Source organism: Oreochromis aureus, linkage group 16 (genome assembly GCF_013358895.1).
Source record: "Oreochromis aureus strain Israel breed Guangdong linkage group 16, ZZ_aureus, whole genome shotgun sequence".
Lineage (NCBI taxonomy): Eukaryota > Metazoa > Chordata > Actinopteri > Cichliformes > Cichlidae > Oreochromis > Oreochromis aureus.
The window spans coordinates 25,509,833-25,527,372 of NC_052957.1; the positions used below are offsets into that span (position 1 = coordinate 25,509,833).

A 17,540-nucleotide genomic window follows, 5' to 3' on the forward strand; every position below is an offset into this window, starting at 1 on the left:
AGTTATACACCGTTTTGTGATCACTGCTGTTGATATATTTGTGTGGGCTGAGATTTTACTTTCAAAGAAAACACAGTAATGATCAGACAGGCCCACATCAGACACAGTAACCTTAGGAATGCTCAGGCCCTTGGAGATCAGTAGGTCAAGAGTGTGTCCTCTATTATGTGTGGCCTCTGTTACATGCTGAGTCAGCCCAAAGTTGCCCAGAGTGTTAAAGAAAAACTCTTTAATTAAATACCTTCAAGCCAGTGAAACTTGTGGGATACTCTTCTGGTAAAGGAGGTCTTGTTAACCAGCTTCAGATGCTTTGCTGTTACTGAAATTAACAACAGGTAGGTGCAACAATAACAAACCCCAAAACAGGAATGATTTTACAGGTGGACCGCACTGATATTTTTTCCTTCCTCATCTTTTCTGACTATTTTGTACTTGTTTCACATTTGGCTAAGGTCAGTGTCACTACTGGCAGCATCACTAGATACCTGGACCCTACAGGGGTTGCACTGATAGTCCAACTCCTTCAGGATAGCATTGTCAGAAGGTTTGCTGTGTCTGCAGCACAGTCTCAAGAGCATGGACGAGATTCCAGCAGACAGAAGGAGAGCTGGACAGGGCCTTAGAAGGTCCTGAACCCATCAACAGGACCAGTATATGCTCCTTGATGGAAGAAGGAACATGATGAACAGTGCCAGAGCTACAAAATGATCTCCAGCAGGCCAAACAATCACAAGCAGATTTTATGAAGGTATCCCAGCACCAATGTCATCTAATAGGGCCTGTCCTCACTGCCCAGCACCGTGGAACCTGATTCACGTTTACTGTTTGCCCCATCTTCCTCTCTTCACCTCCAATTGAGTGAGCCAGAGGTCATCGCTTCCCTGAGCCTGGTTCTGCTTGAGGCTCTTCCTGTTAAAAGGGAGTTTTTTGCTTTGGGTTTTCTCTGTATTGGAGAGTCTTTACCTTACAATATAAAGCATGTTGAGACAACTGCTTTGCCATTTTGCATTACATTAAGAAATTTAATTGTATATGATTCAAGTGAATTGAAATTGCCATAGAGTAACAGAACTGGAAAGGTTCCCCCTGAACACATGTGACAGACGTAAAAAGGTTTTGAGAAGCTGTGGAGAACATTATGCTGCCTGTGACATCATTCAGCATGGTTTGATGGTGGGTCGTTGTTAGTCTGAAGAGGCATAGCCATGGAAGGACACACACACACCTTTGTCAGTTATAATAACATTGAATAAAGTAGAATCTAATCTAATCTAATCTAATCTAATCTAATATGGCTCAACAATAACTGCCAGGCTTTTAAAACAACTCTCTTAAACCCTTCAGGTCACTGTCACAATGCATTTCTATTATGGTGCCAGCAGCTGGAGCAGCTTAATCTGCCATTATGTTTGTGTACATTTAAATTATTATTTTTTTCCCTGAAATTGTACAATGCCCCTTTTCAAAAACCTTATGATGAGGTAAACAAAATTAGAATGGAAAGATGGAATTTAAACCGATTAATTGATTTAATTGTTAGAAAGACAAAATACTAGAAGCCAAACCTGAGAACTGTCAGTATTTTTTAAAAGTCTCTTGTTGTTACTGTACTGCATTACCTTTCTTTCACATGATCTTCAAATTAGACTCAAAGTCATATGTATATTGTGCTGGAGGCTTTTAGACGATCCATTCGCTTCCGCTTACCCTTTTTCAGGGTCGCAGGGGGGCTGGAGCCTATCCCAGCTGTCTTAGGGCGAGAGGTACACCCTGGACAGGTCGCCAGTCTAACACATAAATGGTAAATGGCCTGTATTTATATAGCGCTTTTATGGTCCCTAAGGACCCCAAAGCGCTTTACATATCCAGTCATTCACCCATTCACGCACACATTCACACACTGGTGATGGCAAGCTACGTTGTAGCCACAGCCACCCTGGGGCGCACTGACAGAGGCGAGGCTGCCGGACACTGGCGCCACCGGGCCCTCTGACCACCACCAGTAGGCAACGGGTGAAGTGTCTTGCCCAAGGACACAACGACTGAGACTCTCCGAGCCGGGGCTCGAACCGGCAACCTTCCGATTACAAGGCGAACTCCCAACTCTTGAGCCACGATCGCCCCACGCCCCACATAGACAAAGACAACCATTCGCGTTCACATTCACTCCTGCATTTACACCTATGGGCAATTTAGAGTTTCCAGTTAACCTATCCCCACTAACTGCATGTCTTTGGACTGTGGGAGGAAGCCTGAGTTCCCGGAGAGAACCCACACAAACACGGGGAGAACATGCAAACTCCACACAGAAAGACCTCGGCCTGATTGTGGAATTGAACTCTGAACCTTCTTGCTGTGAGGCAACAGTGCTAACCACCATGCCCAACCCTAAAAAATAAAATACAATATATGTTGCCCCCAAAAGTTGATTCTATTCATCTGGACTTTTTCAGTGGGAGAAACGTTTCGTCACTCATCCAAGTGACTTCCTCAGTCTCAGCTTTCTCCAATCTTATAAACACTACATTTCAATAATGACTGAAACTAGCACCACCAAAAATATATGTTGCCATTTTAAATTAAATATTTTGTTTAAATTATTAGTTAATCATTGATTTTATTTTATTTTTTTAGATCCAGGTCACAACACAGCAACACTTCAGTATTTTGAAGCCAAAACAATGGATTTGGGTCTTTTTGGTACATTTTTGTCACATATCCAACAAATGTTCCCCAGTATTCCAAATAATTCTAGTTTTAGCATACCTTATGATTTATAAAAGGTCACTTAGTCAGTGAGATTCTTTTTTTTCTTTTAGTAGAGAGCTTTAGACATATGACTTTTTTTGTTTTATCTCCCATATCTATTATTGTGCAAAGTGACTTCCTCTTTAGTTTTAAAGAACAGCTTTGAACCAGTGACACTCTGACACTTCACAGGTCCTGTGCTGCAGAGCTGACTGTCACTGAAAACAAGCAATGGAGGAAGTTTATGTCAATGGGGAATTTTCCCAATCTCACAACCCAGTAGCTTTAACTAATAATTACATGGGTGAGAATTAAGTGACAAAAAAGTGACCAGATATATTTGTAACATCTGTTAGGATTGTTGTATGCACTGTTATTTTCACTGTTTATTTTTCATTTCAGGTCCAAGGAGCTCTAAGAGGAGTTTCTCTTCAGCGGTTATTCTTTCTCTGGGCCTTCTGAACATTTTCCTGCTGGTTGGACTCATCACCCTCAGTGTCTACTGTGAGTCTGGTTCTGATAAATATATGTAACATTCATCAGCCCACATATGAACAGACTGAAAATTCTTCCACTGTAGATTTTGGTTATGATCTGCCCATGTCAAATCGAATAAAACTAAGCAACATTTAAATGTACAAAGACCAACAAATGAAAAAATGTAAAATCCATACAAAGCTGATAAGAATTCAGCAAAAATAGCTCCATCTTTCATTACCTATGTTACAAATGGGCAAAGTGTTAAAATGGATTTTATAAATGCATAAAGTTTAGTGTTTCCGACGAATGGATCTTAATGTATTTCAGTGCACGGTGCAGCTACAAGTGTCTCTGCTACTAGCAGCAACATTTCCTCCATGACTGAAGACGAAAACCATCTGAAGGCAAATCTTTCCACTGTCATAAACAAACTTTCCTCCATGACTGAGGAGAGAGACCTTCTGCATACCCGTCTCACTGAAAAGACCAGAGAGCTGGAAAGACTTCAGAGTTTGTCCAAACAGAGTGAGTCCTTGTATTTCCTGTTGAGATTGATTTGTTTTGTGTCTTTGTAAAAGTTTTCACTGTGAAATGCAGTTATTCAGTTTTCCAACATTGTGATAAGATCTTTGACTCCTTATACCTCAGTGATAAATCAATTAAAGATAAAAACATTTGTTTATAATCAGGAACCCCAAAATGTGTATTTTTGCATACAGAGCTGCATTGCAGCAGTATCTTATGTTCTTCACAAATTCAGTTTGGCTCTGAATAACTCCTTATTATCTTTCTGCTGTTGGTTGCTCACAACATTACATTACTTTTTTTATTATTGTTTTTCAAATCTACAACAGCTAAGTGATTCACCCACTGTTCTAATATGATCACTTACTAAGTGAAAGAAACAAAATTTCATTCTACAAATGTTTGATAATGTCTGATACAAATATGCCAAAATGTATTACTTTATAGATATGTAAAACTTTATTAGGAGTTACTAAAATTCATAAATCCTCAGCATGTAGACCTAAATGTAAAATTTAACTTCAGAATTTTGATACATTCAGCTTTCTGTTTATAATACTGTCATCAGGGAAAGGGACAAGCTACACCCTGGGCATGTTCATATTTACATTTAAACTTTCACGCATGTCTTTGGACTGCACCTTTTTGCTGCAAGGCGACAGTGCTAATACTGCACCACGTGGAACATTTATGACTTGTTTTTGTTGTTTGTTTTTTTTAATACAATCTTATTGTTTAGTTGAAGGTCACAAAGGATTATTATGTGTAGATGTCTTGTAGAAGGGAGGGAAGCAGGACAAAAGACAACCTATGAAAGAGAGCCAGAGATTATTAATCAATATTGAGTAAACGCATAGTGGTGTATAAGACTGAAAAAAGAAGCTGATTGAAGAAGCAATGGTCCCACGCTGCATCACAGGAAACCCTGAACAGCCTGGGCCTGTTGCAGCACAACTGAGGGAAGATTCAGGGTCACCTAAAATGAAACTTTGAAGCCTAATCTTGAAAGTATAGAGGCTGTTTATCTCCTGAATCCAGAAGCTGGTTCCACAAAAGAAGGCCTAAAGAGCTGAAGGCTCTTGGAATGACAAGAAAGCTTGCAGTCCGAGAGTAAAATGCTCTAATGGTGTGACATAGTATAAGGTTTTTAAGATAAGATGGGGCCTGATTATTCAAGGCCTAATATAAGATGTTGCTTTTTTTAGAGATACTGTGCAAACACAAGAAAACATTCCTACATATTTCTTATGACATGACTGTATGACTTTTTAGCTGGGTTTTGAGATGGCATCTAGAGTAAATATCTGGTTAGACACGATGTTTAGAAGATTGTTGTGTTCTTTTCTGAATGGGTATAAAAATTAAAACCCTTTATGATCTGCAAAGTTATATTTATGCAGTCATGAAGAGTACAGGTAGTTCTGGAACTGTCTGCAGTATCACAGCAATGCATGCATTGCAGTATTTGATCAACAGTTTTTAAATTAGAAAATGAATCACAAGCCGTATTTAGGAAGCAGATAAAAAGTGTGGTTTCTTGAGTGCTACATATAAAAGGGCATGCATCACTTTAGTCTTTGCTCAGTGTACCATTACTTCAGTCATTTTATGTCACTGGTGTCTAATAGGGCAACAGTATCAAAACACAAACACTGTTAGACTCTAAGGGAGACATTACGTGTTGACATAGTTGTGAGCAACAGATGCTTTTCCCCCAAAAAATCTTGGTTGCTTATTTAATATGATCATTCACAAAAACAAAGAAACAGAAAGAAAATGTGTGATTATTTACCTCCTGAACCCTTCTGTAATGTTAGCACTGTTTCCTCTCAGTTCCTACTCACTGAAATAACTGGAAGTCCTAAACAATTTCAACACTAGACTGTTACTAGAGCACAATACAAAACGTCTTTACTTTTGTGACAAAAATCATCTTTACATTGCAAATCAAGTTAACAAAAATGGTTCCACACCCAGGAGTAAAGGATTAATATTTCTTGTCTGTTTCTACCAGAGAAAACTTGTGCTTCAGGATGGAGAATGTTCAGTTGTAGTTGTTATTTCCTGTCTGAGAAGACTGGTTCCTGGGATGAAGGCAGAAGTGACTGCAGAGACAGAGGAGCTGATCTGGTGGTCATAGACAGCTCTGAAGAACAGGTACAGTGTTCATGTGTATGGGTTTTACTGTGTTTATGAATGAATATTTCATATCTCTCATTTCATTTTGGACATTTTACAGAAAAATACAGATGGTGCAGCATACATTAGGTTCCTCTATTATTACAACTTGAGAAAGAGAATTAGGTATGAAGTTGATGAGAGTCTGCAGACAAGAGGCCGGAAGTGATAGAAACCCTGCACAGTTCTATTACTTACTAGTTCTATTACTTTACTATACTATTGCATATGGTAATCCGATGTTTTGTTTTCTCTGTGGACTTATCCTTAGACAAAGGTCAATTTATTTACTATTCTCTATCTGCGTACCTAAAAACATATAGACATAGTACATTGTTACACGTTTGTAAACAGTCTCACAAAACTTTTGCTATGTGCACTGCATTACAGTGAGTGGCCTGTTTACTCCCACTAGAGCTGCTCTTTTGGGAGATACTCCCTCTTGTGGTGTAATGGAGGAATAACTACTCTTCCAGTACTATGCCTCATTGGAGACTGAAGCACACATTATTTTAAAAACTAAAACTAGCAAACTAACAAAAATAACATATTTGAAACACCAGAACATTTTTTTAAAAATACAATATTGTAAATGAAGATTGGGTTCCGGGGGAGTATGGTTGCAAAGCTGAAACTTAAAGGAATTGACGGAAGGGCACCACCAGTAGTGGAGCCTGCGGCTTAATTTGACTCAACACGGGAAACCTCACCCGGCCCGGACACGGAAAGGATTGACAGATTGATAGCTTCATTTACAATACAATATTGTAAATGAAGATTGTAAATGAAGATTATGGGGGGTGTCTTGTTTGGCAATAATGCATTTCTTGTCCTTGCACTTTCTTCACATTCAAAATCTTAGATGTCCACCAGCAACTTAACTCTGCAGGAGCTGTGGACTTTGGAGCTGATTCCCTGCCACCCTTTCTGTTTACCAAAGGAGTAAACCAAAGGAGACTACGATGACCTGGATTACTGAGAACCTTCACAGACATATCTTTCTGTTTACCATTCAGTCATTTTCAAGTTTCACTCTCCTCTCAGTATGTTATATATCAATAATGATTCAAAAGTCTAAATCATCCACCTGTGAGCTCAACATTCTTCCCATTGTCATAGTTAAAGCCTGTCTTACCTCATGGGCCCCTCTTACCACTACCATTATTCACTCTTCCCTCAGTATTGGAGTTGTTCCTTCTTAGGCTATGTTCACACTGCAGGCGAAAGCGCATCAAATCCGATTTTTTTGACCCTATGCGACCCATATCCGATCATGGTATGACAGTGTGAACGGCACAAATCCGATATTTTCAAATCCGATCTGGGTCACTTTCGTATGTGGTACTGAATCCGATACATGTTTTAGAAAGCGACTGCTGTTTGAACGGTCATGTTGCATTAAATCCGTCTTTTACGTCACTGACACAAGACAGACGGCAATTATCAGCTCCAGAGAAGCGCCCACAGAAGACAACGCGAACGCTTCCTGGCCATCCAGTGTAGATGTTAGTGAAACTGTTGGGAAGACAACGTTGGAGAAACGTGAACATTTTATTTGTACTGTATAATCTGCAGATTCTGACAGAAATCTGCATAAATTCCTTTGAAGCACCGCTCCTCTCTAAAACAGCAACAAGGATAATTATTAGGTTATTCACATTATTATGTAAATAACAAAATAACTTAAAACAAAAACTGGGAAACGTAAAGTTCGAAGTCTTTATATTAAGGGCCATCAGTCAAACAATACTGTTTGCTCTGGGTCTAAACAGAGCGCGTTGTGTGTGACGTCTTCTTTTGCGCATGCGGGCCGCTTTGAGCGTTCACACTAGAGCGTGTTTGCTGTCGCATTTTATTTGTAGTGTGAACAAGCAGACAAAAAAAATCAGATTTGATCAAAAAATCGCAACTGAGCATTAACCCCTGCAGTGTGAACGTAGCCTTAGTCTGGGTGTCATCCTCGAAAGTACATTGTAATTTCCGTCTCATAGGAGTCATATTAGTCACATCAAGTGGTCCCCTTACTTCAACCTATGCAGTATTAATGGTTGATCTTGTTCTTGTGCTTCAACAGCTGCCCATAGATTGTAGATTTATTTCAAATTATTGCTTCTTACTTTCAAATGTATCCATAACCTGGCCCCTCCCTACTTTTGTGATTTATTCCACATTGCTAGTCATTCCTGCTCCCTTAGGTCTTCGCTCACCACTCACCTATTGTTCCCGTTGCTTGTCTCACCACTGTGGGGATCAGAGCTTTCAGCCACTCTGGAATTCACTTATTCCTGAATCAGGAATACTGGCTCTCTTCCCTTATTCAAGTCAAAAGTCAAAATCCATCGTTTCTAAATGGCTTACTCTCTTTATCTTAGATCTTAGAGAAAATATTTCTCTAAGATCATTTCCTCCAGCAGTCACAATCCACGTGTGTTATTTAAATCTATTGACTCAGTCTTAAATGCTCCACAAAGTTGCTGTTTGGAGGCCTCTCATAAACTGTCTAATGATTTTATGTGTTTTTTCATTAAGAAGGTTGCAACCACCCGGGCTCTCATTTCTTCCCCTGAGTCTGACCCCTCTGTCTTGATCCCTTGCTCTGCTGTTTTTAACCAGTTTGAGCCTGTGTCCCTTTCTTATTTAGAGGATGTGGTCGGCCACCTGAGGCCCTCTGGTTCCCAAATGATCCTGTCCCACCACAGTTTTTAAGGAGATTTTTCCTAGCGTAGGCCAGGCTGTTCTTACTGTTATAAACAGCAGTTTAATATCTGGTGTAGTCCCTGCTAATTTTAAGCATGCGGTAGTACAACCCTTGCTTAAGAAACCTGCCCTGGACTAAACTGTAACTACAGACCTATCTCCAAGTTGTCCTTTATGTCTAAAATCTTAAAGAAAATTGTACATTGCCAATTGATGGATTTTTTAAATGAGAATGGTATCCTGGAGGTCTTTCAATCAGGTTTTAAAAACTTTCATAGCACGGAGTCAGCACTCTTAAAGGTTTTTAATGATATCCTCCTTACCTGTGACTCTGGTAATCATGTTGTTCTTGTCCTCCTTTACCTAACAGCTGCCTTTGACACTGTAGACCACAACATTTTACTGTCTCGCTTGCACCATCTTGCAGGCATTCGTGGTACTGCTTTGAAATGGTTTAGGTCTTATCTTTGTGACAGAACTTTTAGTGTTAACTTTTTAGGGTATGAGTCTTCCTCTGCCACTTTTCAGTCTGGGGTCCCGCAGGGCTCAATTTTAGGGCCTCTGCTTTTTTCATTATATTTACAGCCCCTGGGAACCATCCTCAGAAGGCATGGAATATCCTTCCACTGCTATGCTGACGACTGTCAGATTTATCTGCCTCTGAAGCAGAAAGAGGCCTTCTCTATTAAGCCACTTCTAGCATGTCTAGAAGACATTAAATCTTGGATGTCCCTAAACTTTCTAAGGTGTAATTCAAGCAAAACTGAGGTGATTCTGTTTGGTCCTAGTGGACCTTGTGAACCCTCTGCTATTGATTTGGGACCCCTGGCAGAGTATTTTAAATCTGTTGTTACAAACCTGGGTTTTAAGATGGACAGTGATTTTAAATTAGACAGTCAAATTAGGGCTACTGTCAAGTCCAGTTTTTCTCATTTAAGGTGCTTGGCAAAGATAAGACCTATTTTATCCAGGCCGCGTCTTGAAACGGTAATCCATGCTTTTATTTCATGTCGTCTAGATTACTGTAATGCACTGTATTGTGGAGTTAGTCAGCATCTTCTCTCTCGTCTGCAGCTGGTCCAGAATTCTGCTGCACGACTTTTAACCAAAACTCGTAAAAGAGAGCACATAACTCCCATCCTGGCTTCACTCCATTGGCTGCCTGTATATCTTAGAGTTCATTTTAAAATTCTCATATTTGTGTTTAAATGTTTAAACGGTCTTGCCCCAACTTACCTCTCTGAGCTTCTGCATCCTTACTCACCCCCCAGGTCTCTCAGGTCAGCTGACAAGCTGCTCCTGGAGGTACCCAGGTCCAAGAGGAAGCTCAGAGGGGACAGGGCTTTCTCTATTGCTGCTCCTAATCTGTGGAACAATCTGCCCCAGCACATTAGAAAGGCCCCCTCACTGTCCACTTTTAAAACACGTCTTAAAACCCATTTTTACTCCTTGGCTTATGACACAGTCTGACCCTGATTTTATTGATTTTATTGTTTTGATCTAATGTGCTGATTTTATTGTTTTAAATGTAATTCTCATCATCATTTTTTATACTATTTTATTATTGTCTTTGCTATTTGTGCTAATTTTATTTATTTTAATGTCATTTTAATAATCATTTTTATATATATGTATTATTTATTTTATATTATTATTTTTCTTATTTTTTAACATGTTTAATATATCATTTTGGCATGTCGAGTGTACAGCACTTTGTGTTCAGCTGGGGGCTGATCTGAAAGTGCTATATAAATAAATTGCTTGCTTGCTTGCTTGCTTTAAAAATTGACTCCAATTGTTTTAAAATTTTATTCTAATGCTGAAAGGCACTCGTAAATAAAATGTATTACTATTATTGTAGTGAACCCCCCCCCCCCCCAATGAAGGATGTCACTTTACTGATGAAGTTTTGAAGGTTTAATGGCAGTAAACCATCAATCTCACCGTAAGAGCTGGGGATGTATACATAGAAACAGCGTGTAAGCAAAAAATCTACACTCTTACAATCATAAACCTTACAACATAAAGTAATCTTCAACATAAAATTTAACAAATGTAGCCTCTGTCACACAAAACATCTAAACATGTCCTTATTTATGTCATAAACATACCTTGTGCCTCTATCAATGGGGCTGCTAATGACAAAGGAAATCTCCATGGGCTCCGTTAAACCATCACACTTCAAACTCCCGCGACTGCCACTAAACACTGCTCCAACAACTGTTTTACAGGAAACCATCCCATCAAAATAAAAGCTTTTAAACCCAAACAGTAAGGCTACGTTCACACTGCAGGCGAAAGCGCATCAAATCCGATTTTTTTGACCCTTATGAAATACATCTTCAAAGCTGAAAACTGGAGCACTGAGTCAAAGTGAGAGAGAAATTGCAAAACCTGATTTTACAGTGAAGTAAACAAACTTTCCATAAAGAGTTTCATGTCCCAGCATTTTTTGAAAAAGCATTTGAATAATGCTTCAAAATGCCCTTTCCATGAGAACATAATTGAAGGACTTTGATAAAATATGTCAATTAAGGTAGATTTCAACAATGTTACACTGTAAGAACATAGAGGAGCATCCACAAATAAATAATTTACAATGACAGCAGCCTACATGTGGAAGGACCAAGACGACTAAGAAATGTATATATAAAAAAACCCAAACATCAAAAACAGAAGTCACCTCAAGATGCGAAATGTTACAATTATGTTCTTACTTTTTCTTAAGTAGTAAGTGAAGTTTTCTGGGATTTTTATGTTCAGATTAAAAAAAACACATGCATGTACCATACTGTGGTGCAAAAACTAAAATACAATGTTTTTGTTCTTGTTGAGCAGGACTTCCTTGTTAGCTTCATCCAGAAACCAACTTGGATTGGTTTAAATGACAAAGAAGAAGAAGGAAGATGGAAATGGGTAGATGGAACTCCTCTGAGTTTTTTGACGTAAGCACTATTAATTATATTTATAATATGTCCACTTAGGTGGACAACGGATGTATATGGAGTAACACATCAGTGTCCAATGTAGTGGTTTATGTGCAAGTATACCATCAACACTCACACAAATACAAGAAAACAGCCTTTGAATAGCTGTCGACTGTAGTGACCACTATGCGTGAAAGCGTTAATAATAATTAAATGCAGAGAGATGTGTAAGGAGATACTATAGAGAGAGAGAAAGGTGAGTGAAGAAGAAACACTAAGTGAATCACGGGAGACCTACTTCAGACCTACTTCAGACCTACTTAACTAAAGGAGGATTCAGGTCACTGGTTGGGGAAAGTATGAAGAAGATAGCAGAGGGAAAGGCACAAATAAGAAAGAGCCCATTTAAAATGAATGACTAATGATTTAATGAAATGGTTGTGTATAAACGCCACCATTTCAAGAGGTCAATGAAGAAAAAATTCTCTCTGGCTCCTTACAGACTGCATCATGGGAAGTCAGGCAGGTTAGTTTAATTGCAGCTTAACTAAAGTAAGCTTAACTTTCCTGGATGATGGAGAATGCATCAAGACCTTAACTAAAGGAATGTTCAGGATCACCTGATTCATCTCTAACTATAAGCTTGTTCACAAAGGAAAGTTTTAAGTTTAGTCTTTAAAATAGAGGGTGCTTGTGTCCTGAATCCAGACTGGGAGCTGGTTCCACAGGAGGAGGCCTGAAAGCTGAAGGCTCTGCCTGTCATTCTACTTTGAGAAACACACTGAAGATTAAAACACACCAGTAGTTTGAAGTGTATCGATCTGTTAGACTCTAAATTTCTAATTTCATTCGATATGGCGAATGACTTCTGAGGTCTTAATCCATCTCCAGCTCAAGATGCTGTAGATTCCCGTCAGTAACACTTGCTGTCCGAGTTTTAATTATCTTTTATTAATCTGCGCTCGATTACTCTGGAACCGGATGTAGGTCCCAAAAAACTGAATTTTGGAACTGAAATTGAATGGTGAGAAGTGAAACTGAAATTATTCGAGAGCAACATTTTTAAAGGATAAAATACAGTTTCAAAGCAAATGAATTCATTTGCAGAATATAAAATTCAATTTCAATTTAGTGTCGAACATTTTCAAACCAATATATTGAATTTCAAATTAGGCTAATTCAAATTCAGTTTTAAAAAGTATTTATTCAAGTTACAATTCAAAGTCAGTCTGAGTAATTCAAATTCGAATTTAACTTATTCAACTTCAGATTCTGACGGCACAAAGTTCTGCTCATAAACCTCCCACTGTGTTTCCAGTGTAATTCCTTTGTCAATGATTATAATGCTATTCACTGATCTGTCAGGTACTGGAGAACTGGCCAACCTGATAATGGTGGTGGAGATCCACAGTGGGGTGAAGAGGACTGTGTTCATATCAGGACAGATTCTTCGTGGAATGATCTTTCATGTGGAAATTCTCTGCCATGGGTCTGTGAAAAATTACCATAACACCACTTCTTGGCTTTTTGGAAGATTAGATATGTGCACATATCGCTTAACTTTAGCTATTATTAATATTTTATCCACGTGTTCTGATTTATTCCTTTCTGAGTAGATAATAAGGTTTAGTTAAAAGGATGCAATCCTAAAATGTACTTATAGCTATATACTGTTTTATATAATACATATTTTTTATAATACATTTTATTATAATACATTTTTAAGATAGACAGACCTTCTGGTGGGAGAAAAAATGTAACCTGAGGTACCACTGCTTACTGCCTTCTCTGTTGTATCTGATGATTATTCATTATTAAAGAACAGGTGAAAAAAATCTGACTACAGGAGGCTCATTGATCACCACATTACTTATGTGATAATAGGATTATTTATTGATAATAGGAGATTGTTAAAACGTTATTATTTACACTGATGTCAGGAAGAACTGCTGTGTGTGATATTGTTCACTGTAGTGGATAAATTCATGTGTTGATAGGTGTTTTGTTGTCAGGTGAATTAGATTTACAATGACTTAACAAAATCACATCCCTGAAGTTTAACTGAGTGCTCCACCACTGGAGTACAAGAACTGGTCAAATCACCTGATGATTGGCCCCATGTAGTAATAAATGGGCAGTGACGGGCCTCTGCAAGTTATTTGTTAGCTAATTATTTAAATTACACAAATACACAAGGTCATATCCCGGTTTTTAAATTTTAACTGAAGTTCAAGCTTCAGAGAAATAATTTTTCAGTGCAACTGAAGCAAAATAAAATCTATCAATCAAATCAAATTCTTAAAAGCAATCATGATGTTAGCATCCACGTCCTTCTGTGAGTGCACATGTCTCTATGATAACTCAGGCCAGGAGCCTTTCAGCTAACAGACTGATGAGTAGAGCTTTATATGGCCCTCTGAGCACTGACTGAAGGTGCCAAACCATGATACTAGAGAGGAATCTAGAGTAATCTCTCTCAGAGCGCTTTAAGTGTCTCTGGATATGTTGCCCCCCCTTCTTTAATGGTAAAGGCAGTGGTTCCTAAACTTTCCTTGCTGCCTCCCCCCCCCTTTGTTTTACAAGAAAAATGTAAAGTGGCTGGAGTGATGACAGTTACTCAGACTAGGGATGCACCGATCCCGATACTGGTATCGGGTATTGGGGCCGATACTGTAAAATTTGTGCGTACTCGTACTCGTAAAAGTCAACCGATACCATGAACCGATACTAATGTAGCCCGGATGGGAATTTGGGAGTAGATACTCATAATTCCCATGGACTTGAACGCCACATAAGGTGTTCACAGTTCACAGAAGAGAACGGCATGGAGAGATGCACGAGGTTAGCTGAACCAAAGTGAGAGACTCGGCTAGTTTTACTGAGGTTAACTAGCACAAAAGAGTGTGTGACTAGAAAGCTAACCGTGTGAGAGCTTCGCAACAGAGTGTGGGTGAAGTGACTTTTTGTTTCAACGGTCGCACCACCGTGGAAAACTGTGTTTCCAGCCATGACCGCCGAGGCTAAAGGCTAGCCCGGACTGCTTGGTTGCGCCACGGAGGCAGGACTGTCGGAGAGCTGGACAGTGACTGGCCAACGCGCTGTAGCAGAGACAGCATCGGGTCCGCAGGGAGTGGATTTAGTGTGGGACTGGTGAATGGCGACCTACCGAGCAACGGAACTGTAAGTCAGACTTTTGTGCTCTTACTGGGGAGAAGAGGATTTTTCTCCATCGTCCGGCGTGAGCAGCAAACAGGCCTGCAACAAGTGTGAATGTGAGTGTGTGTGGGGCCCATGTGTGAATATTGTATGTTTAGTGGATTTATATAACGTGTTTTGGAGTGTATATTAGTGAGTCACTTACCAAAAGGTGATAACATAAGTTGGGTTGTTTAATATAATTTGAAAGGGAATTATTTCATTTATACAGTGTATTTCATTTGGTTAAGGAATTGGAATATCATTTGAGTTTAAAAAAGGGATGTGTTGTGCAGTATTTGTCTCTGCCCTTACGTTCAGTAAACGTTTCGTTTGTGTTAAAGAGTTGTCTGGGGTCGTTTCTTTACTACTGGTTAAGTTTAACTTGTGTGTGGTAGAAGTATCGGTTTTTGTACTCGGTATCGGCAAGTACTCAGATCCAAGTATCGGTATCGGATCGGTTTGAAAAAATTGGTATCGTTGCATCCCTAACTCAGACCATGGCTCATGAGGTGGGTTGGCAGCACTGGGATGTGTGGGGTAGTGTTTGTTAACTGTCCGAATGGGAAAGAAGCTGTTAGTGACTCTGGAGGTGTGGGACCTGATTGGCCTGTGATGTCTGTGCCTCCTGAAGTCCATTATGAGTTTTTTTTGTTTTAAGATGTTCGGCTTCAGGTTATTTTCTGACAACCAGCAGAACAGAAAGACTTTTTTGTGTTCCTGAGTGGGAGTGTTTAATATTCTGCTCCTGACACTGGCCATAGAAAGCCTCCTTTGTCGCTGACCCTCTGAAGTTTTCTGTCTCTGCCAGCACCGGAGGCCTCTGTCCCAGCTGCTCCAGGGTCTCTGCTGCCGGCCTCTGTTTGTGTCACCTGAGGATTTTTATCCACATCGGTGGAGTTCTCCCCCCCCCCCCAGCCTGTCCTGTTTGTCTCTTTTGCCATCAGAATTACAGTGGGATGCAAAAGTTTGGGCAACCTTGTTAATAGTCATTATTTCCCTGTATAAATCGTTGGTTGTTACAATAAAAAATGTCAGTTAAATATATCATATACACTGTAAAAAAGAAAAAGGTGAAAAAACATAAAATTTCAAGGCAACATGATGCAAAAGATTTTTGAGTTTTTTCAACTTTTGCCAACTGTTGTTGACTTAACTAAGATTTACAAGTTCTGCCAACTTGGATCTTCTTGTTCACCTAATTAGGATAATCCTGGAAGTCTAACGAAGAAATTCTGGTTTCAATGCCATGTATTTCTGCCTTCACCAAACAAAGATATTCTTGTTGAATAATCATACAATTCTTACTCCAGTGAGTTGAAAATTTACCTATAAAAACAAAGGAAAATGTATGCTGTTATTATACTTGAAAAAACACTCAATAAATAGATACAGAATAAAACAAAGCACAATTCAATGTTATCTAAAAGCTTATGTATTTTGTTCAACAGTGCTTTCAGTACATTTCAGAACCTCATGGGTAGTAGGGTGAATTTCTGTAAAAAAAATTAAAATAAAAAAGAAGAAGAAGAAGAAGAAAACAAAGAAAAGAAAAAAAGAAATAACAAACAAACAAAAACGTGTTGCCAGTTTCTTTTGGGTGCTTTGAGCACCCCAGGAGAGACGTTAAAATTCCAGAGTCCAGAACCAAAAAAGAAGAGTGTCCAGCAACTTAACAATTAACGCACACACCTTCACCGTCTTCTAAAAGCTGAACTTAACTATTGCACATTAAATTGAGTAGTGCCACAAACGATTGCCTACGTACCCAGACATTAACCTTATACCTGGCAGGGCCACCTCCTCCATCTCCTGCACACCTGGAGCCAATTGCAGGCAATCAAGCTAGAGGGATTTAGGGTACACGTTGATGTTCATCCACCGCCAGTTCGTCATCAACCCATGTTGGTAACAGGCCCTTATGCTTCAAGTTCTATCTGTGATTTGTCTTGTTAACATGACTTTCTTGTACTGCAGTTGCTGGATTCATCTTTGCTCACGCTCTACCTCCAAACTCAGGATACCAAGCAATCATTTTGAAAATCACTCTGTGCCTCACCTGCCTGCCCTCCTGCCATCACACTCCATCTGAAGACCCTGGATCTCAGGTCAGCCTTGCCACGCCACTCAGCTCCCCTGGATTCTCGTCACTCCCCTCTCAACATTCTGTGTCCCCTACTGCAAGTAAGAATTGCTATACTTACTACTTACCACTTCGGAGCTACCTCCACTACATCCCTAACGCCACTGTCTTCTCTCTTCAGTGTGACTGTTCCCTGCTCAGTTCCAATCTGCATCTCAGGCCCCGTTCCCTCGCCCTAGCCACGTTTCCCAGGCCACTCCACGTCAAACTCTACATCTTATTGTTTCTTTTTGTCCTTGCTACGTTTCTACTGCTTAAGGGAAACAAAATATTCTTAAACCATCTGCTGTCTCTGCTCTGGGCTTCTGCTCCTGAGTTCAGTTCAGTACAGACCACTCGGTCCCGTGACAATGGTGAGGATGGCAACTGATGCACCGTTCAACACAGGTTCCAAAATGTCAGTGTCCTGAAGAAAAGTAAAATAAAATATTGAATTATTGAAAAAAGACACACTATAAACAAAACACATTTCTAAAGATTTTAACTTTAACCTGTATACCAGGGATGTCAAAGTGAAATACATCGGAGGGCCAAAAAAAGAAATTTGCTACAAGCTGAGGGCCGAACTGGTTCAATGTTTATTAAAACATATTAAAATGATTGCACATAACCTATTGAACCAAGACCTAACACAGTGTACTGTATAT

The 17,540-nt window shown here is 39.4% G+C and overlaps 1 protein-coding gene across 2 annotated transcripts; it reads left to right on the forward strand.

Annotated features, from left to right (window-relative positions):
- The first annotated feature begins 2,926 nt into the window (after positions 1-2,926).
- Positions 2,927-13,372, forward strand: LOC120433467 (CD209 antigen-like protein E). Of its 2 annotated transcripts, XM_039599730.1 has the most exons (6): positions 2,927-3,052; positions 3,151-3,252; positions 3,556-3,753; positions 5,768-5,910; positions 11,467-11,573; positions 12,921-13,372. In XM_039599730.1, the coding sequence occupies exons 1-6, from the start codon at positions 2,980-2,982 to the stop codon at positions 13,063-13,065; spliced, it is 768 nt and encodes a 255-aa protein (XP_039455664.1). In that variant the 5' UTR covers positions 2,927-2,979; the 3' UTR covers positions 13,066-13,372. The 2 variants fall into 2 exon arrangements, with proteins under 2 accessions (XP_039455664.1, XP_039455665.1); XM_039599731.1 differs by lacking the exons at positions 11,467-11,573; positions 12,921-13,372 and adding an exon at positions 6,794-7,210.
- The last annotated feature ends 4,168 nt before the right edge of the window (positions 13,373-17,540 follow it).